This window comes from Thermothelomyces thermophilus, chromosome 5, assembly GCF_000226095.1.
Source record: "Thermothelomyces thermophilus ATCC 42464 chromosome 5, complete sequence".
Taxonomy (NCBI): domain Eukaryota; kingdom Fungi; phylum Ascomycota; class Sordariomycetes; order Sordariales; family Chaetomiaceae; genus Thermothelomyces; species Thermothelomyces thermophilus.
The window spans coordinates 1,060,485-1,081,128 of record NC_016476.1 but is presented as its reverse complement, the minus strand read 5'-3'; the positions used below and the strand labels follow the sequence as shown (position 1 = coordinate 1,081,128).

General features: G+C 56.7%; 7 protein-coding genes across 7 annotated transcripts; 4 read left to right on the top strand and 3 right to left on the bottom strand.

The window, feature by feature from the left end:
• Positions 1-528: 528 nt before the first annotated feature.
• MYCTH_2308149 (uncharacterized protein) lies at positions 529-2,266 on the bottom strand. Its single transcript, XM_003664881.1, has 3 exons — positions 2,080-2,266; positions 1,319-1,931; positions 529-1,215 (listed from the first exon to the last, which is right to left on the bottom strand). The coding sequence occupies exons 1-3, from the start codon at positions 2,159-2,161 to the stop codon at positions 1,005-1,007; spliced, it is 906 nt and encodes a 301-aa protein (XP_003664929.1). The 5' UTR covers positions 2,162-2,266; the 3' UTR covers positions 529-1,004.
• Positions 2,267-3,271: 1,005 nt separating this feature from the next.
• On the top strand, positions 3,272-4,133 carry MYCTH_2308148 (uncharacterized protein). The gene has a single exon (XM_003664880.1). The coding sequence runs from the start codon at positions 3,501-3,503 to the stop codon at positions 3,951-3,953; it is 453 nt and encodes a 150-aa protein (XP_003664928.1). The 5' UTR covers positions 3,272-3,500; the 3' UTR covers positions 3,954-4,133.
• A 781-nt stretch (positions 4,134-4,914) lies between these two features.
• Positions 4,915-6,137, top strand: MYCTH_2308147 (uncharacterized protein). Its single transcript, XM_003664879.1, has one exon. The coding sequence runs from the start codon at positions 5,245-5,247 to the stop codon at positions 6,028-6,030; it is 786 nt and encodes a 261-aa protein (XP_003664927.1). The 5' UTR covers positions 4,915-5,244; the 3' UTR covers positions 6,031-6,137.
• A 1,923-nt stretch (positions 6,138-8,060) lies between these two features.
• On the top strand, positions 8,061-8,798 carry MYCTH_96162 (uncharacterized protein; the record flags this gene model as incomplete). The annotated part of the gene is made up of 1 exon (XM_003664878.1): positions 8,061-8,798. One exon carries the CDS (start codon positions 8,061-8,063, stop codon positions 8,796-8,798), a length of 738 nt encoding a protein of 245 aa, XP_003664926.1.
• Positions 8,799-9,025: 227 nt separating this feature from the next.
• On the top strand, positions 9,026-10,088 carry MYCTH_2128762 (uncharacterized protein; the record flags this gene model as incomplete). The annotated part of the gene is made up of 5 exons (XM_003664877.1): positions 9,026-9,063; positions 9,217-9,435; positions 9,498-9,699; positions 9,781-9,863; positions 9,917-10,088. The coding sequence occupies 5 exons, from the start codon at positions 9,026-9,028 to the stop codon at positions 10,086-10,088; spliced, it is 714 nt and encodes a 237-aa protein (XP_003664925.1).
• A 1,768-nt stretch (positions 10,089-11,856) lies between these two features.
• MYCTH_2308145 (uncharacterized protein) lies at positions 11,857-14,796 on the bottom strand. Its single transcript, XM_003664876.1, has 4 exons — positions 14,454-14,796; positions 13,537-14,258; positions 13,170-13,379; positions 11,857-13,068 (listed from the first exon to the last, which is right to left on the bottom strand). The coding sequence occupies exons 2-4, from the start codon at positions 14,244-14,246 to the stop codon at positions 11,973-11,975; spliced, it is 2,016 nt and encodes a 671-aa protein (XP_003664924.1). The 5' UTR covers positions 14,247-14,258; positions 14,454-14,796; the 3' UTR covers positions 11,857-11,972.
• A 1,452-nt stretch (positions 14,797-16,248) lies between these two features.
• Positions 16,249-18,243, bottom strand: MYCTH_2308143 (uncharacterized protein). Its single transcript, XM_003664875.1, has 2 exons — positions 17,648-18,243; positions 16,249-17,509 (listed from the first exon to the last, which is right to left on the bottom strand). The coding sequence occupies exons 1-2, from the start codon at positions 17,983-17,985 to the stop codon at positions 16,375-16,377; spliced, it is 1,473 nt and encodes a 490-aa protein (XP_003664923.1). The 5' UTR covers positions 17,986-18,243; the 3' UTR covers positions 16,249-16,374.
• Between the last annotated feature and the right edge of the window lie 2,401 nt (positions 18,244-20,644).

The window sequence follows — 20,644 nt, the reverse complement described above, 5'->3', positions numbered from 1 at the left end:
ACTTTGCTCCGGTACGGTAAGAAGGTAGGGCTAACGCGACCTGCCCATTCGACAAGATGCCTTCATTCAACCATCAATCTGTCCTCCCGACAGAAGGCTCGGAGCGAATTGTCTACCTTGAAGCTCTACGTAGGTATCTCTGGCACAGCTTAGGGGCACACTATATGATTCCATACACAGTAGCGCGAAGTGTGTTGAAAGAGAGAGCTCCACATAGCTGCTGCAATAGCACTCTCCTAAGAACATAACGGTTTCTTTACCAACCTCGGTCATGGATTGGTCAGATGTTATTGAAGCGAAGCCTCAATGACTGAGTCTCTGAGATATGTATATATATATGTTGAAGAGCGAAGGAAAGAGCTTCGTGTCTATATACCATCCTAATCCTCTAATATTTATCTCACCGGCTATTAATAATACTACGGCTAGCGTGTTTGGTATAAGGATTTACTACCTATAATAAAGGAGGATAAACTTTATAATTAATTAACATATTTCATACATTAGCTATGTATATAGTAGGATTGAATGACATATAATATGAGTTATATAGAATGCTACTTATAGAAACGCTATTTTGCGTGATTTGTGCTGCCCTAACTGAATGTACGCCACGCCCTATAATAGCGTTGAAGCTTCGTTTTATACCCTACTGTAGGGCTCGAAGAGGGGAGCGGAAGCATATACCACTGTCGGGGTGAGATCCATCTGACTCGAACTGTATGATAGTGTGCTCACGAGAATCAGAGCCCGAACCAAACTCATGTACCTGCTAATGTGCAGCATCAGGTATCAAGTATTAATTATACACAAGCTTTTAACCCCGGTACTGTACTCTCCTCCGTATATGCCTATCGATCATGTTCAATCCGATTTCATTTCTTCCCATTTTGCTACCCTGGCACAACTGTGCGGAGTGCCCTTTTCTTTTTACCCCAAAGTCACCGCTCGAGAATCTCACACACCCCCCTTACTGCCTCCACCAACACTCCCGCCGTGGTGAGTTATTCTTCGTCGCTAATGCGAATTCTTCCCTCGGCAGACGAGCCCTGCGACCACCAGCCCGCAATCTCGATGTTAGACTCGGGGATGGCGCGGTGGCTGATGAGCAACCAAAGGCCAAACACCGGCTTGGTCAGGGCATCCAGCACAGCGTAGACGATAATCTCGGTATTCACGTCGGTCTTGCGAGCAAGAGTCGTGATGGCCCAAGCACTGTACGCAACAAGCAGATATCAGTCAATCACGTCTCTCTCTCGAGCGGGGCGAAACTCGGAACATAAAACATAAAAGGGGGGGTTGTCCCCGGTTCACCTACATCGGATAAGCGGCCAGAACCGCGAGCGAGTAGATGCTCAGCGACGCCCACAGCTTGGACACGCGCGCGCCCTTGGCCTTGACCGACCGGGTGCCGTGCAGGCCGACGTGCCAGACGACGAAGAGGTAGCCGAGGCAGGCGATGACGAACCACCCCCACATCTGGCCGGTGCGCTCGGCGGCGTAGGCGGCCGCGAAGCCGCCCAGGATGGTGACGAGGTGGGCGACGATAGCCATGAGGGTGTGGGCGCCGTCGACGCCGGCGAGGAGGCATAGGTTGAGCAGGAGCAGCGAGTTGGCGATGGCCCAGTCGAGGTAGCGGGCCCAGTAGACCTGGCGGCAGGCGTCGTGGAAGGTGTCGGGAAGGTGGTCGCCGTGACTGTCGCGCACGGGACGGCAGCTGAGCGACGACGCGTAGCCGGTCGCCATCGCGTAGTAGGCCAGCGCCGACACCAGCGCCAGCAGCGTCGTCGTCACGTGGTACACCCGCTTCGCCACCGGCACGTTCCACGACAGCAGCGCGAACACGGCCGTCGTGATGGTCATGGCCGCGAAGAGCACCCACAGCGTCCGGTGGCCCACATCACCCGCCAGCTGGTACTCGGTCGGGTTTGCTGGAGAGCTGGTGTGTTAGTCTTCTTTGGCCTCGCCCGGTGAGACGGGGTCGACGGGGTCGGGTACGAAAACCAAGGGGAGAGGGCAAGGGGGGAGGGGTATAGCTTCGAAGATCAGGGGATCAAGGGCCTAGGGGTGATGACGTACGGACAACGGTGGGGATCGGCCCCGGCTTCGAGGTGGTTGAAGCCGGGTAGAGCATCTCGTTGACTTGGTCTGGGGAAATCATTTTGGCTTCTCGCTGTCCTTCTGACTGAATAAATTTCAAAAAAATTGGGGGGGGGGGAATAAAAGGCGGAAAGCGGTAGGATGAAAGAGAAAGAGCAAACACAAGTCGGTTAATAGTCCACCGCAAGGTGCATCATATTATACCGGCACCAGGACTCTCGCACGAGCACTAGAGCCGACGTATTTTGGATTCGCCTCACAGGCGATCACCTGGTGCAGCTGCGCAAGCTTTGGTGTAAGAGCGACGTCATCAACTGCCCGTGTGCAACCTACTCTGGTACGCTCTCGATGATGATATAACTCGCGCGCGCTCTCCCACCCTTGTTGTGGCCCGATGGTACTCCGTACCTACTGTGGGCGGCAATATAGCTGACCTGGGTTATATAATACGGAATGCTCTGTAGCGCGTGCACTGGAGCTCTCGAGGTTTAAGCGCTTCGATTCGACAGTGCCATCGCCAAAGCACTGCGATTGCCGCCGATGCCTTGTTGATGCACCGTGCAATCACGGAGTTCAAGCGAGCTGATTGCTTTGGCTAGGCATCTAGGCATCTAGGCATCTAGGCATCTAGGCATCTAGGCATCTAGGCATCTAGGCAAACCTGCCTATGTTGGCCTGCCGTTCCGTATTGAAGGCCGTTTGCAGCCGTCATGTAGCTGCAGGTGGTGGGTAGAACCTGGAAAACCACGACATGCCTCTGACAACATCGGAAAAGTTGGGTTGACAAGCTGACTTTTGGCATTTCACAGATGTGTGTCACTGACCGTTAGAGTTCTCTTTCTTTTATCATTGTTCGATGGTTTTTGCCGACGGCTTTAAGTCGCGCCCCTCCACGAAACAGCCAGAAGCACTGCTTTCGCATGTTCACTCGCGGCTTTGTGAGGAGCCCAGATGATGGGAGAGCTTGCGGGGCCACTTCTCTGGTCAGCGCCCTGAAACTCTCCTGACCAATGCCTCCGGTATGATTGAGCAAGCGGGCCTAGACCCGCCCCGCACAGCCCCACATCTCTCTGCCAGCTGCAAAGCTGTTCGTTCTGTCTATTGGCTCAAACACACCCGAATGCGGTCTTTCTGACTCTACTACGTCATTGCCCCTCAGGCTAGTGGAAGGCTCAGGGCTGTTGTTGTTAGCGCTGTTGTTGGCCGCGGGGCAGGCCAGGCGAACGGTTCAGAGGGACGAAAAAGGTGATATCTGCCTGGAGGTGATCACTTTATACACATTCCGCTCACGAAGAGACCTCCTCGAAACCTGCTTCACTGCTCTGGGAGCATTCCGTAATCGACTGCAGCTCGATCCACGCTCAATTCGCCCACAAGCTAATTACCTTAGCTAACAAAAAATGGCCTCGACGAAAGCGAACTGCCCCGTGGTCGGCACGACCAATACCACCCTCCCTCCCTCGCATCCCGACATCGACCTCTCCAAGCCCGGCCAGATCTGCCCCGTCGTTGGCGCCACGACAGACCACCACGCGAACCTGCACAAGCACCCCGCCGTGCCGATCCCCAAGGGCCGCTCTCCCTCTGACGCCTCGGCCTGCCCCGTGATCAGCGGCCGGCTGGTGAACGAGGAGAAGAGCAAGGCGATGGACGACGACGTGTGCCCCGTCGTCGGCACCGCGACGACCGTCCTGCCCCCCGACCACCCTCCCACCGACAACAAGGACGACGAGGCCGTCTGTCCCGTGACCAAGGCCAAGGTCGGACACCACAAGGGGAAGCTGCACGGGCATCCGGATGTCAGCCGCGCCGGCGAGGGAGCCGTCTGCCCGGTTTCTGGTGTCAAGGTGTGAAGGTGGGGTGGGGTGGGGTGATGAAGAGGGGAAGGGGGGAAACAGTTGGAGGAATCTAGGATGGGAATGGGAGGGAGGATTATTAGGGAACCTGGGTCAAGTTCAATGACGCCAGCGCGCCATGCTCGACATTAATTTACCGAGATAATCGATATTGGATGTCTTGCTACGCCTGGACAACAACACCACAGCACTCCCGACTTCCTTGGTTCAGAATGACCCGACGTGCCGTCAGTGTGGAGCTGTGCACATGACAAACCCGGAACGCGCTCGTCATGGCAAGTGGGCTTGGTTGTCAACTTTCACGCCTCGTCTGGATATGACACGACCCTTCCTTTTTGGGGCTTTGTCCATTATGCGATGAGATGTTGCTTCTTAATCCAAATCGAGTTTTGGGCGGATCGCAACAAGTATCATAAGCTCAAGGGTTTTCGAGAATGGGTGCCAACAGATCGCCCCCAAATCGGATTTCTCGACGCTCAAGACTGGGATAGTTTGCTGTGCCGAGATCTCCAGACAGGGTTTCATTCGTCGATCATCCGCCAAGAGCCCTGTCGGACGGCTCGGCTGAGTGAGACTCAGTCCAGATCCGGTGTTGTTTCATGGCGGAAACTGCCCTTCTTGCAGTAGCCCCAACATTGTGAGGCGGCTGTTTGCTGTTTGAGCGGCTCAAAACCGCCCGCTGTGGGGTATGCATGCATGTTCTGCAGGCCAGTGGCACTTCCGAGTCGTGCCCCTGCGGAGGACGGCATTATCGCTGAAACCGTCACAGAAGTGCCGGTTGGCGATTCTGCGGCAGCTGATTCGCCGGTGCCGCATGGCCTCCAAATGGCGTCCCAAAACGGCGGGTGACCCTAAAATTAGCGTGCGAAACGAGGCCTTGGGAGGTCTCGAGGTTCCGGCCAATGAGGCCCGCCGCAGGTCCGGTGACCGTGGTTGGCTCACCCTCCGAGGAACGATTAAAACAAGAGGCGCCGGTCAGGCCACCGTACAAGATGACCTCGAGGGCTTTGCAACGCGGTTGATCCGTTCGCAGCTCGAGGCTGTCGTTGAGGAAGTTTCCTTCGTTCGTTCCACCCGCCGTCCCGCTCAAACCCCCTTCCCCTCCTTTCCACGGGTTGTTTGCGTGCTGCGTGTGAGCAGTGTTGCGTTGGAAGAGCGCTGGCGCCTTCCCGTTCCCACCTGCTCACCTCATCATTTCATCATCGACCAGTACCCAAAAATCACTTGAACCCTTGAGACGCCCGAGTCCGCTTCTTCACCGGGATTGACTCGGAAACTCGGTTGGACAATGCCTTCTTTTACAAGCAGACACTACACGCCTGAGCGCTTCCGCTCCATCTCCAAGCCCGAAGACGACATCATGGAGGACATCACCCAAACCACGACCGGCATGAAGCTCTCGCCGACCTCGCCCGGCGCCGTCGCCATGGTTCCCTCAGACGGCTCCCTGCTCGACTACTTTGACCTGCCCTCGCCGCCCAGCACGCCCCACCGGCCGACAGACACCCTGGCCTACTCCTCCCTCAACAGCTTCTCAAGCTCCCCGGCCAGCCGCAGCCCCGGGCAGATGGCCCGGCGCCACTCGTCCAGCGGCGCGCCCGACTCCAGCCGGCCCAAGTCCTCTCTCCCACGCTGGCCAACCGCCTCTCAGCGAATCAACCGTCTTCCCATCCGGTCCCGATCACGGAGCACCTCGTCATCCCCCCTTTCCTCCTCTCCCCTGTCAGACCCCTTCTCCTCCCCCTCCTCCGCGTCTTCTTCCTCCTCCTCCTCCCCCTCCTCTCCTCCAACGAGGCCGTCCACATCCCAACTGCCAGAGGACGTCGAGATGTCCGGGATGAACCCGATGGGGCTGGGCGGGCCTTTCGCGCCGCCGCCGCAGCCGCCGCCCATCATCCGCCCGGCCCGGCGGACGCCCTACTACCCGCCCAACTCGTCGCGCAACGTGGACCGCACGCGCGTCTACATGAATCGCGGGCCCCATTTCGTGCCCAACTGGACCCCCATCTCCAGCCTGCCGCGCCACGTGCAGCTCCAGATCGAGGAACGCATGACGAGGTTTACGGCCATCTGAGGACCGGGGGAAGGAAGGGAGGCGGATTTCTCGTCGGGTTGGGCATCATTCCCCGGGGGGTTTCGCGGCCTTTCTCGGGTTGGTTATTGAGGGATCGGTTCAATTTGGCCTAATTAGAGGCGGAAAGAGGAGGGGCTGGCGTTTTGGGAGAGGCGTTTGTGGATGTGGTTGGGATTTTCTGGGCGTGTATTATTTCAAGCCTTTCGAGGTGGTATTAAACGGTTTTTGAGAAATCTGACAGTCTGACATGCATGATGGATGGCGCGGGAATATAAATAGAGGCCAGGTTTTGGTTTACGACACAACTTCCATAATAGATGAGAACAGAAGAAACGGCCTTAAAACCAGTGCTGCACAATGTGAGGCCACGAGAGCGCGTTGATGGTCACCGCAAAAGCGAACGGATATCCTGACACCACCTCTTCGTGCAAAGCAACGATGCAACTACCTTGTTTTTTTCCGTTTACCGATTTCCCGATTCCAACAGATGCTCCAACGGCCTCCAACGTAATTAGGATACAACACCGAACTCCAATCCTGGTTTCCCCGATTCCAAAAGAGGCAAACGTCCAAGATGACCAAACTCCGCCATGTCTTCAGTCCTCACAGAACCCTGCCAGATACAGTGTTACAGTGTTCTCCGAGGGGCAGACGCTCGCCTTGAATCCTCCTTGGCGATCAAAGGCACCTGTGACGATCCTGACAAGTTCGATTCCATCCTAGAGAGTGCGGGAATCCTGAACATGAATACAGGCGCGGATTCTTCAGGATAGCCAAACTGCTTCCCCTTGCCGCGGGTGACGGGACGGGTTTCGCCGTCATCGGTCCACTTAATCTCGTGGAACTTGGGCTTTTTGGTCAAGATTGACAGTCGGAGAAGGACCCGTTGGAGCCACATGTCGCTCCTGGAGGTTTGCGAGCTCGGAGCACCCATGGGCGGTGTGCTCTAATTAGTGGAAAGTGGCACACTTGGAATGTGTCTGGAGGGGGTGAAGTAAGACCGGGTGAAGTAGATTTCGACGACGTCGGGTTGAAAGAGAAGGGTTAGTTCTCCACCCCGCAAGCTATAGGATTTTAGACAAAGAGGACAATGGAAAAACGGAACAAGAGCCCTTCTGAGCCTGGTCGCGGGCCACAAAAGGTGTATGAGCCCCGAAACAAGGAGAATGGAGTCCTTGACGCTACGAGCGTGGTGTTACTGTAACTGGTTGTCGCCAGCGCCTTTTGGCCTGTTGGGGAAGACTGGTGGGCCACCCGGACAACGGTCACGGCCACCTGGGCGGGGGCCGGACCCAGCTGCACCTACGAAGCCGGCTTCTGCTTCTTTTCGGCATACACATGGTTTGTAACGTGCCATTTCTCAGTGCTCATAGAATTCGAGAGCCGCTGTGCTGCTTTTTTGTTTTGCCCTGATGCGTCCTCCCGGGGGGCTCCGACGACTCCTCCGGGGGGCTCCGAATAGGTGGGGACAATATCTCCGGTCCGGGTTACAAACAGGTGGAGTAGGCCGGGCCGGGCCTCGGCCGTAGTCCGGTCGAGCACCGGCCAACAACCTGAAACGTACAAAGACCCCAGGAGATGTCGTATACTCAACGGCCGAAAGAAACAGGGTCAGCCAACGCGACCAGTTAGTTCTCATTGGTAAGCCGCTTGGGTTTTGGGTTTTAACAAACGAAATGCCCCTCTGCGACCCCTTCGCTGTCCCTGTACTTTCACCCAGGGTAAACAATGACCTCATCCGAAACAGCCAATATGAGGAACCGGGCTCACGAGCCCCTTTGCGGGTCTGGCAATGACTGACTGAGTCTGGGACCTTGGTCCGGAGCAAGCCGTGTTTTGGCTCTCTGACGAAGACCTGGGACGGCTATAATTACCATACGTCTCTAACCTTCTATCCCACGGCCCAGTCACCTCTCTCACAATATGCCACTTTCTGTCTCCATTTTACAATCATAGGCAGCTCTGACCCATAGGACTTGCAAGTGAGGGGCAGACCACAACCATACCGACATCTATCCGCCAGACACACCATGAACCACCGTTCGCGATTTGTCCCTGACCCGGCGTACTCTATTAACCCTTACCAGCAACAACAACAACAACAACAACAACAACCACCTCAGTCGCAGGGTATGATGTCCTCCCAGCGCCTGTCCTCCGTACCGTCTTCAGTGCCGGGGGTTGGTCAGACCCCGATGCAGTCGTCCATGTCCCCCAGCACGATGTGGACGGCCAACTTTGCCAACGGCCCCATCATCGAAGATCTCTGCGCGCCCCCGCCGCCAATTGCCATGTTCACACCACCCATGAACGCCATCCACCAACCCATGCCCATGGTCGCGATGCACCCGGGTGCCATGCCCCAAGTCCAGAACGTCTACGGCATCCGCCAGCCGGCGCCTCACCCATTCCCTCGCGGCGTGCACCCGGGCCAGGGCCCGCCCATGCATGGAATGCCCTCGTCGAGGGTGGTGGGTTCGTACCCGCCCTACGCGAGCCAGCAGGCCGGAATCGGGATCGTGTACCCGCCGCCTCCGCAGATGGACCTCGGCGCCATGATGGCGCGGCCGAGGTTGGACACGGGGTTCGCAAGTACGATTCCTGCCGCGCCGGTGCCGTCGGCGGCGGGAAACGCGGCCGAGATGGGGCAGATGGCGGCTCCGAATAATATGAATGGCAGTCCAGCAGGAGAGGGGATGCCATCCATGACGCCGGCGGAGGAAGAGGCGCTCAGGGAATTCTTGAGCCCGGACTTGGGCAAGCCTTGAGGCTCTCGAGTGTGGTGCGTTACAATGAATAATAATAGCGCACCCACACATACATGATGTAAAATAGAAATATGATGACAACGAGGCTATGGAGTCTTTGGAGAGCGTCGGTCGGGTTTGATAGGTAGCTCTTAGATCTCTTAGTGTACAATATATATGTCTTTTAGCGTGTTTATTATTTTTTCTCCCGTGTTACCAGTTAATTAATATAAAAACGTTTCTTCATCATGAAAGCGGAGAAGAAGATGGAAGCAGAAGATTGTATGTATCTCGCTGCGCGTATTTCTTGCCCAGAACTTCCCACGAGCTGGTAAACCCCCCCCCCACCTACTACTTAATTACTTGATCACCGAAAACTACGCCTGCCTCGACACTTTACACAATCGTCCATTCTGGCTCATCGGATATCCGTCGTCAGTGATCACCTCCCACCCTTCCCCTCGGCCGCCCCGATCCCCTCGGGCTGCACCTCCATCAGGCTGCCGTGCAGCGCCGGCCCGCGCCATGCCGGGTGTAATACCGCGCTGCCGGCGTCAGGGTCGTCGGGGTCGTCGGGGTACGGACGCCGGCCACCGGTCACCTCCCGCGTGGGCGAGTACGCGATCCCGTGGAACGTGTACCCGGCCTCTGCGAGCGGGTACCCTTAGGGGGGAGAGGATACCGAGTCCGTGCTTGGTGTGCTCAGGCCCTTGGTGGAAGCCGGGAAGAAGGTTCTCCTCGTTGGCCACTCTTCCGGCGGCTGGGTGGCCACGCAGGCAGCGCAAGGTCGAAGGGACTTGCTGGAGGGGTGATTGGCATCTTCTACGCCGGCGCCTTCGTCATCCCCGTCGGCGAGTCAATCCATACCTTCTTCCAGCCCAAGGACGGCAGCTTTGTGACGCCGCCTTTCATGACTTTCCACGTGAGGACTCACACCGACGTAGATTGTTGAGGGGGCGCGATTGATCATATCGCTAATATCTAATTAATTTATGAACATCAGAAGCACGGAACCGCCGGATTCGGTACTATCGCCAATGCCGAGCGCTTCCTGTTCAATGACCTCGACGCGGACTCGGCGAAACAGTGGGCAGCTACCCTTCCCTGACGGCTTCTCCCGTGTTGACTACGAAAGACAGCAACAATGCCTACTCGGCGCTTCCCTGTGCCTACTTGGTCTTGGACGGAGATTTGACTCTGCCCCTCGAGTACCAGGAGGGCACGGCCCGTTTCCTGTCCTCCCAGTCTGGCGACACGTCCATCTACCACTGCCCCGCTGGCCACTCTCCCCAGCTGAGCTGGACTTCATGAAGGAATGGTTGACACAGTCTTGACGTTTGTTGAAAAGATCACGACAGGGTCGACGGCCTAATCAGGTGTGGTGTGCTGCGAGTAGTTCCCCAAGGGGTGTTTTCTCTTGTCAGAGCCAAAGGTTGGTGCACTAACGCACGCAGCAGGGCTCTAGGTTAGTGGTTTGCCGTACCTAGAGGTGTTAGCCAAATGAAACACATAGAAGTCAGCTGCTACAGCACGGTCAAATATACTATAAGGTCAGCTATTCCACAGCGGTATAAGCGCTGTGGCAAGGCTGCTAGGCTTGTTATTATTGTTATTATTACGGTACTACTAGTGTTAGTAATGTTATTAGTCCTCCTAGGCGCTCTTGCTTCCCTTGCTTCCCTGCTTCTTCTTCTTCTCCCTCTCGTCCTTCATTCTCTCCTTCCCTCCTCTCTTCTTCTTCTTTTTCTTCTTCTTTCTTCCCCCCGCCCGAACGGTCTTTGACGGCAGCTGACGGAGGGCTGCCATGGTACTAGTCTTGTAGTATCAGGAAATAATCTATGTATATACATGTACTAGGCTTTGTACCATCACTATAAGAAATGCCCCTCTCCCTCCCTTCTCCTCTCCCTTATAAAATCTCTACGTGGTAGGCCAGCCGGTCGAATAGCTCAAATTGTATACGCTCAGCAGCCTTAGAGTCGGCCTAGATCTCTCCCATTATATTGAGCTAGTGCCAATTCTCTATGGCACAGCTGCGCACCTCCAATGCCAAACCTCCGTCTGGTCAGATGGAGAGGAGCAATGGCTCAAAGTGTCTAGGGTGTCCGAGTGTTCGCGGTCACAGCAGACGAATCCAGTCCTCCGGACGACAACGACGGGGGATACGAAGGCAACGACAGTAATGCCCCTCTGGGCAGACGTAAAAGAGTCTACCTGCGTGGAAAAGATACCCGAACTCACAAAAGAAAGAAGAACTACATCTCCGGCACAAATCCATCAGAATAAACGAGTGTCTATTGCCGCTTGTTGCTTCCCTTATTCCTTCCTGTTGTTATTAGTACCCGTGGACAGGCGCCCCCTATTTATGTCTATTGTATATAACAGAGCTCCTCGGAGCCGGAAAAGCAAAACTGCACCCTACGGCCCTCTGGTCACACCAAGAGCTTCTAGCCCCAGTCCAATATCTGAGCCTGGCGGGAAATCGTGTTCATAAGCAGGTTCTCCTATCCCTCTCATGTTTGTGAGAACCGCCTAGAGGAATGCTAGCCGAAGAGCGAGTCCGGCAGACGGCGGGAGTCATCGAGCAGGCGACTATCAAGGCTTTACCTAGCCAATTACTTATAGTCCTTTAGGAAAAAGACAATCTTATATCCGTTCTAAAAGTTTATAATGTTAGTAAGAATAAAATATATAAATAATAATAAGGAAACTTATATTAGGATTAATAGAGAACGTATAGTTATCGAATAGTTGATGTAGATCAGTTCTGAGGAGGATGCCATCCTATATAGAGTTGATCTTGCACCCTTAAGGTGGATCAATTGTAATCTAACGGCTGTAGTTGTTCCCTAGCCGTTGTTGTTTGTAGGCGTCATATGTACAATACAATGATATGGTCGATATTCTTTGTCCCACTCTCCAAACCAATGACGGTGTGGCCTCAAGAATGGTCGAAGGACGTGCTGATAGCTCTGCTACGAAGGACTAATTAGACTAATTAATCTAGGAATAGACGAAGGAGGTGAATGTAATATTGTACAATCACTTGAACTACGCAGTCTCGGAAATTATATATCCCCCCGTATTTGGTTCTCATTATAAGTGAAAGATAGTAATAATGTACATATGGTAATTACACCATAAATAACAACATGCGGTTAATATTGAGATATAAACCGGTGACGCCTTAGCCATTCAACAGATGAGCCGATAGAAACGCTTCCACCTCGGCCAGCTCCGCCGCTCCTCCTCCTCTTGAGCCTTGATGATGCCGCCCAGCCTGCCGAGGTCCCTGATGCCGGTGTCGATGTCCATGTCGTCCAGCCGGACGAAGCGGGTGCCGAACCAGAGCTTGTGGCCGAGCCAGAAGACCAGGACCACGGGCAGGGCGAGGCAGTTGAGGAAGAAGGTCTCGGCGCGCTCGGCGCCCGTCCGGGGCCGGTCGTCGTCACGGGGCAGCGGCGAGAGGGCGACCCAGATCTGCGCGACCAGCACGAGCAGGTTGCAGGCGAGGCCGATCCAGCTGCCGACCACGCCCGCCTGGGCGCGGAAGGGCAGGTCGGCCAGGGAGCGGCGGCGGCGGGCCCAGGCGCGGCGCAGGCGGATGTGCGCCAGGCATGTGCTGGACCAGGTGAAGACGGTGCTGAGGCCGCTGATGGCGAGCAGCCAGTCGAAGACTGGCCCGCCGCCGCCGTGGGCTCCCGTGCGGCGGTCGGCGGCCAGGTAGGCCAGCAGGCCGACGGCGGAGACGGCGAGGACGGCGACGAGGGGGCGGCCGCGGCGGTCGACGTAGCCGAAGATGCGGGGCGCCTGGCCCTGGTCGGCGAGGGCGGCGAGGGTGCGGGTGGAGCCGAAGACGGACGAGTTGCCTACGGAGAGGACCGAGACCAGGATGACGCCGTTCATGACGGACGGCAGGATGGTGGCGCCGGCGCTCTCGATGGCGATGACGAAGGGGCTGGCCGAGGCGTCGGCCATGCTGGTGGCCCCGAGCAGGCGCGCCTCGTCGTGCGGCACCAGCAGGCCGACCAGCACGAGCGAGACGATGTAGAAGAGGGTGATGCGCCAGAACACCTGCTTGATGGCCGTTGGCAGCGACTTGCGCGGGTTGGCCGTCTCGGCCGCCGCCAGCCCGACCAGCTCGGTGCCGGCGAAGGCGAAGGCGGCCTTCACGAAGACGGTGCATAGGCCCTTGAAGCCGTTGTTGAAGGCTCCCGGGTCCTGCCAGTACTTGCCCCCGATGTAGCCACTTGTCGGGGTGCCGCCAATATTAATCACAATTCCTAGGAGTCTGTAGTTATCGTTCGTGTCAGTATTAATGCACGGTTATGTTTTTTTTTATATATCTATTCTGGTGTTTTGTTAAAGAAAATGATAAGGGGCAAGACTTACATGAACCCGACGACGGCCGTGACTTTGACAATAGCAAAGATAAACTCGGCCTCGCCGTACCCCTTGATGCCCGACAGGTTGATAGCGACAATGGTGAGTAGGAAGACAGTCACGAAGATGGCCGAGTTCAGCTCTGGGTTCCAATATCGGATCGTGAGCGCGCCGGCGATGATCTCCAGGGGAAGCACCACGATCCACTGCAGGGCGTAACTAATTCAAACAGAACACGGTTAGTTCTGCGCTGTTTCGCAACACATTTATTAATTGCACGATAAGAGAGCCACCGGCCAGTGCTGTCGAGCGCTCGAGTAAGAATTTCGCCGAACAGCAAAACGCCGCGGCGGCAGGATCGAGTGAATCAACCTACTTCCAGCCCATGGCGAACCCCCAACTGGGGTCCAGAAAGCGGGTCGAATAGGCCGAGAAGGAGCCGGCCACGGGAAACACGACGGCCATCTCGCCGAGGGCCTGGACGGTACACCACAGCATGACGCCCACGAGGAGGTAAGCGACCAGGACGGAGGCGGGCCCGCCCTGGCTGAGCGCCTGGCCCGAGGCCACGAACAGGCCGGTCCCGATGGAGCCGCTGATGGCGATCATCTGCAGGTGGCGGCCCTTGAGCTCCCTCGCCAGCAGCGAGCTGGCCGTCCGGATATTGGCGGCGCGCAGGTCGTAGTACCGGGCCCCTCCGTTTCCGCGGACGACTCCCGTCGCTGCTGCTGCTGCTGCTGCTGTTCCTGCCGGGGGCCGCCTCCCTGCGTCGTATCCGTCGCTGATATCGTCGTGGTAGCCGTCTATGTCCCTGGATCCGCGGCGCAGGGAGCGTTCGCTCGACCCGTCCTCGCGCTTGAAGGAGTCGATGAAGCGATCGACGCGTGCTCTCATGCCTCCGGCGCCGGCCGCGGTGCCGCTCCCGCTCTTGGTCCCGCCGGGGACGGAGCGGCTGGACCCGGGGCGAGCTCCGGCGGAGGAGATGATGCTTCTCCCGCCGTACGGCGCGAAGGGGTTTCCTTCTGGGGCGCTGCGTGCCCGGCCGAGCGGGTTCATTTCGATGTCGTGGTCTTTGTGGAGCTCCATCTCGACGAGATCCTGGCCGTCATCGCCGTCTGCCTTTCAGCGAAGAAGAAAGAGACTTGTGCGTAGGTAGGTAAGGTAGGTACGGAACGATAAGAGTGAGGGTAGGTGGAGGGGGCCGCCTGGGTCCCTTGGGTCCCTAGGTTATTCCCTTTGCAGGGAAGCTAAGAAGCTAAGTGTTGACCTTTTTGGCTTGTTTTGTGAATGTACCTTGCACGACAAGCTCGCCAGCCACGCGGAGGCGCCGCAGGATACAGATCGGAGCCCTCGAGCTAATCGGGACGGAAATGTCATAGAGTGTATGGCCTGATCGCAACGCACCTTGGCAGCCGAGGGCCGGACGATGGTGCTGCTCGGTTGTGATGGTCCCAAAAAAGAAAGTCCTGGCGAGAAGTCCGCGAACCGGTCCCAGTGTAGTCTGGACCTCATCAACGCTCGTGTACATTCAGCAAGGGACTTCCCGGGTCCCTCTGGGGCAGCGGAGCATGATCTAGCGCCGGGATACCAGGATACAAGCATCACTTCCGCAGCAAGGACGCCGGGTATTTGGGCGCGCACGGGGGGGGGGGGGGGGGGGAAGAGAGACGAAGCGAAGTATTGGCGGGTGGTGGGATTGTCGGCTTGGCTGATCGGCCGCGACTTGGGGTCGTTGGTGACTGACGGAGATATCATTGGAGCTCGGCACCGCACTCCCCTTTCCCCCCCTTCGACAACGACAGCCAATTCATTTGCAGAGTGTCTGTATGCGGTAATTACAGGTGCTGTAACCACGGATTGTGGCGCTAAGGTAGCGAACATGTTTGTGGCTGCACACTACTGCACGCTCCAGAGTGTATTAATCGGTAATCTGTACTCCATACCTACTGTAATTAGTAGCTGCAAGCGTTATCGGGCAGTGTCTGGGACGGCGCAGGGGCCTGCAAGGGCCAGCGCTAGCGCCGCTCCAAGAACCGGTGGCGTGGTTTGACCATTGGGGGAGCCCGGTCTCGACCCCTTCTTTCGTCTCGCGTTCCGTGCGCCGAGCCCCCGCATGACATTGCACTATTTTTTTAGGCGATAGAGGTGAGGCGCTGTTGGCAGCAAAATCGCGCTGTTGGGAGGGGAGAGTCAAAGCGAGATGAAGTCGTTATCTTCCTGCATCTGACGGTACCACAGGAGGGGGGAGGTTACCTTAGCGTTAGTGGTGTAGGCTACGGATAACACTAGAGCTATGGAGAAGCGTTTTGCGAACCCCCGCGGGCTTGTGTTGCAATAACTACGTCCGTACAAACGGCCGGGCACGCGAGTCGGATCGCGGGGGTTCGAAGGCACCACCCCATTTGTCAGGCAGCCCATGCTCGGTCGCCCACACAGGGAAGGAGTACACTAGTGTAGTATACAGATTACACTACGGATTACACAGTACACTACGGATTACACTAGCTCCACAGATAACTAGTGTGGGTCGGGAATCCGCAGTGATCGGGTCCACTGGGCTGAACTCTCGCACTCCACAGCTCGTCACTTCGGAGCTCTCTCTGATAAGTATCTTTTCCGTACGCTACGACAACGCTCCGTCAACGGATCGCCCGTTGCGAAGCCATTGATCAACAACCGATAAGGCTGATCAGTTTGGCGACTATCCAAATAACTAGTTAGTTGCTGTGGTCTCCGTCCGTTAACTCGGCAAGGTGTGGGTCCCGAGCAACTGTTTCGTACCTGCATCGGATTTTGATGCCCTCATTGGATCCCAGAGGCAAGTTCCCCATCGCTCGCTCTTATCAAGCATTCCCTGGTCATGATTGGCTTCTTTTTTTCCCCTCCACGGCCGAGGCACCTACCTCGCCTATCCGGCGGCCGGAGCCAGCCTGAGAAAAGCCTTCTAACATGCAAACTGAAATGCGTGATGCGTGGTTTTTTACCAGAGCAGGGATCAATGGATTTTTGACCCGCACACTGCGCCGTACCTGCGATATCCGCGTTGCCATTTTCTAACGTTTTATCCCAGACCGTTGGTGTTGTCAACCGACACGGGAAGACGGGCGTTGAGCACAGGCAATCCAACTATGTTACCTATAGAGTAAAACACAATAATAGCTCATGGCTAAGTATTGTTAACACATCCGAATAATCGATTCGATCATGAACCTCCCTAAGCATTGCGCGGTCCACCCTTGTTGTGATCAACATCCATGTCAGGCAGAGGATCCAACTTTTGCAACGGGATGCTCGAGCCTCGGCCGTGACCTTTGGCGCTGACCGTCACAACGGCTTCCGCGGGCCTGAGCATCAGCCCGGCGTGTGGCTCTCCATCGGCGCGCCCACCCCGCTCCGCCGCCGCCGCCGCCGACGAAACACTGACTTCAATGGTCGTAGTCCTGACAACCCCGCCGGCATCCGCCGCCGGAGTGTTGGCCCGGTTCCTGGGAATCAGCGAGTCGACGCTTTCCGTCCGCGAACCGGCTCTCTCCCGGTCATCGTCGAGCACCGCCGCCTGCTTCGTGTCGTCGTCTGTCCCCCGCGGGTACTCCGCTTCCCTCCCCGTAGCAGTAGTAGTAGTAGTAGTAATAAGAAGAGTAGTAGTAGAAGGCATCGCCCGGACCGCCCTGACCTCGTCCTCCTCGTCGTCCGAGTCGGGATCGTCCCAGGAGACCTTCTTACCTCCTCCTCCTCCTCTCCTCGAGCGGGCCCCGCCGCTCCGCACCGCCACCTCCGACTCGCCATCGGCCGCCCACCCGGCCGGCGCCGGGTACCGGAACCGCTTCGTCTTCTTGGCGCCCGTGTCGCGCACAAACGTGCCGATGGTCAGCGCGTTGGCCGCGAAGGTGGCCGCCAGGACCTCGACGCTGGCCCACATGGTGCGCGTCGCCTGGTAGCCGCCCTCGTCGAGGACGGCGGGGACGCGGCAGACGGAGACGGCGGCGGTGACGAGGTGCAGGCAGAACAGCAGGCACAGGAGCGTCTTGCGCCCCGCCGACAGCCGGCTGCGCGCGACCACGGGCACGGGCAGCACCACCAGCAGCAGGTCCGTCAGCGCCCCCGCCGCCGCCGCCGTCACCAGGTACGCGCTCCCCTGCCGGCAGCGCGGCCCCGGGTCGGGAACCACCTGCCACGCCCGGCCCGGACCCCCCGGCCGGCACTCGGCCAGGTCGGCCACGAAGACGGCGACGAAGGTGGCGGCCAGCGCAACCCGCGTGCTCCGCAGCAGCAGCGTGTATCGGCTGCGGCCCGAGATGCCGACCAGCCGGTCGAAGAAGGCGAGCGTCGCTGCCTTGAAGAGCCAGAGGCTAAGAGTATCCGTTGGTGTTAGTTCTCGAGTTCTTTTCTCTCTCCATACATATATATATATATATATATCTTCTTCTTCTTCTTCTTCTCAGAGGCCTGGCGCGCGGCGCGGGGAGGGGGACTTAGACTTGACTTGCATGGCGGGTTGGACTATCCGGGTGGCAAGCACGAGGCGGCTGCCGATAGAGCGCCGGTTGATTTCGGCGTCGGTAAGTGGGTGTGCCTCGTCGATGAGGACGTTGTTGGTGCCGTAGAGGAGGACGGGGTGGACGAGGGCCATGCGCAGGAAGAGCGGGATCAGGGCGGCGGCGGCGATCTTGTCTTCGCGGAACAGCGTCTCCACGCGTATGTACCGGCCGATCAGGCGCAGGATGACGACGACGGCGCACATGGACGTGATCCACCACGAGATGAGCAGTGTCGGCTTGTCTTCGCTGAACGGCCGAGCCGGCGGTGGAGGAGAGTAGAACCCCATCTCGACATGGTTACCCGCCAGCAGCTGGAAGTCTGAAGAAAGAATGGGCGCCGGAGTCAACCGGGTTGATGCGCGACAAGAAGAGCAGAGAGGGATGAAGATGAAGGATGTTGGGCATGTAGGTATGTGACAGTACAGTGCAGTGCCAAGCTAGTACCTACATAGCACACTCAGTTGACGGAGTCCGCATGTGAGAATACACTAACGGCAACGAAAGAGCCATGTTTGCTAGGCGCAACCTTCTCTGCTCCACCGAGGCCACTTAATCCGGACACTTGAAAGATGATGGAATCCGAAAATGGCGGGGTTATACCAGTCGAGGCGACGCCTGGGGTTCCCCTCCCGCCAGGTCACCCACCCCCTGAGGCCTTCCCTCATGCATATCTGATCGCCTGAGAATCGCCGGTTCACGTGTGTGATTGGTCAACGAATCAGTTGCATGCAAGACGTCGCCCGAGAGTACTACGGGCGTGAGCAAGTCCAAGGGGGAAAGGATGATGCTTGGGTGAGCGCTTGTTATCGGGGCAAGGAGGATCGCTGGGCGACAGGTCAGGTAGAGATAGCTGATAGGTAGCCGTACCCCTCCCATACAGCACTTGCGACGACTGCTCCTGTTGAGGGTGTCTGCCCGGAACCGAACTCTATGGCGTCCGTGCGAACTGCGCGGGGAAATTCCCCGTTCTAGAAACGTGGGATTGGCGCTAGCGCTGCATTGGCATTCTGGGGTCGGCCAACATGCAGCTGACATGGAGATACGGTAAACTACGGAGTACGCTATGGACTTAGACTACTTGTAGTACACTAGTCTAGTCAGTTATCAGTAGTCGAGTCCATTGACCGAGCACCCTCGTTAGTGCCTTGGGCCATTTGGCCTTGGCGCTGCCAGCGGGGCCGAATTCGGCTTGCGCAACTTTGTTGTAGTGCGGGAAGATGCAAATAGAACGGGACGCTGAACGGTCCCGGATTCTTCTATTGTTGGCTTAACGTACTGTGTAGTCTGCGGTTGGGAACCGCACCAGAAATTCATTTGCTTCCCCTCCCTTCTGAGCGAGATCCCCTCCGCCGGATCAAGACCAAGTACGGATTACACTATTCCACAAAAGAATCAATAAATTTGAGGTTTGATTGGTCCGGGAACAAGGGAACCCCTGGCTTGGATCAGGATTGGCCTGACCCCTGAACCCCTTGGACGTTCACATGTTCGGCTGCTATATCAAGCCACCAACCAATCATCCACTAGTACGGATATTCCGGACGACAGTTGAACTGCTGCCATCACTCATACAGCACGCGACACAGACGACGCAGCCACCGATGATCGCTGGATCGTGACTGGCTTGGCTACAATGCGCGGAGCAGCCTGGCTGGTCTGACTTGTTATTTCACTAGCTCGGTTGGCGGGCTCGCAAATACCCCAACGGCCAGACAGGCCTCGAGGTTCCGATTTTGCCGGGAATGCGCAGAGGTAAAAACAAAGGCTAATTGTAATTATTTTTGACCATTGGTTCGAGCGACGCGCCGAGTTGGGGTCAATTCTGGTACGCTGCAGGGGCAGAGAACATCACCAACATGCATATTAAAAGCACCTGCAGCCCTACTTGTAAACGTTCCGCTCCTCGCCCACTCATAGCGCCAGGGGCCATTGGAGACTGAGAAGGCGAGACGCAGGATGCACACACACCGTTTGGTCGAGCTCCTCGTGGACGGTATATTAGCGAATTATTCCGGGTGAAGCTTCTGCGAACTTCTGATTCGCCCAGAATCATGCAGCAGTGTCGAAGGAGCTTGGGTTGATGAGATGTTGTCGCGCCCGGTAACAAGTTCGCGAGGTATTCTCCCGTGCACATACACTGACTCAAGTCCTAGAGCAGGACGGCCAATCTTCTGAGTGATGAGCATTTCGTATGCCGGCAGTGGCCCATTGACTGGCCAGCCAGAGGGGCCAATGCTCTCGCTCCTGACGCCTGAGGCGAGCTTGTGTTTCTCTAATTACCTACGATAAGGTATCCTTAGAAATCTGGCAATGAACGACGAGTTGCGTACTTCTTACCTCACTGTTGTGACTCGAAACACAGCGGGTTCAGGTCATACCCACACACGAATCTTGCAGAGCTGATACACGAGACCGGGGCAGCTAGCTATTACCCAAGAAACGTCGATGACGGGAAGGGCATCCATTGCCCGTCGGCATACATGCCGTCCCGGGGTTATTTTGTTATCCTGGCGGTCGCAATACCTCGCCCGAGGCCCGCGCTGTGAAACTAAAGTTATGGCCACTGAACAATTCCTCATGGTCGATTTCCTAGCCAAGACGCTCCTCGACATCCTTGTCAGCAACATGGCAAACGCGTCGTTCGCATGGTCGTCAATGACCTTGTACCGGTAGAAGCACTAATTAGTCCTCCGTACAACCAGTCATCTATTCCTTAAAAACGGCTGTGTGGCACATGTCGAGCCGGGTGACAAACTTGGGAGTCTGTTAATAGCACGTTAATGGTAATTAGTAAGTTCCTTAGGCGGTTGTGAGAAGCGTACAAGCTTTTCGTACATGCTCCACAAGCACCCTAGGCAATGTGCATTGCTCGATAATCGCATTGGCTATTTCCATCATCTGTATATAGCGCTCTTTTACTCTCTTTCCTAGGTAGTCTACAAGGCA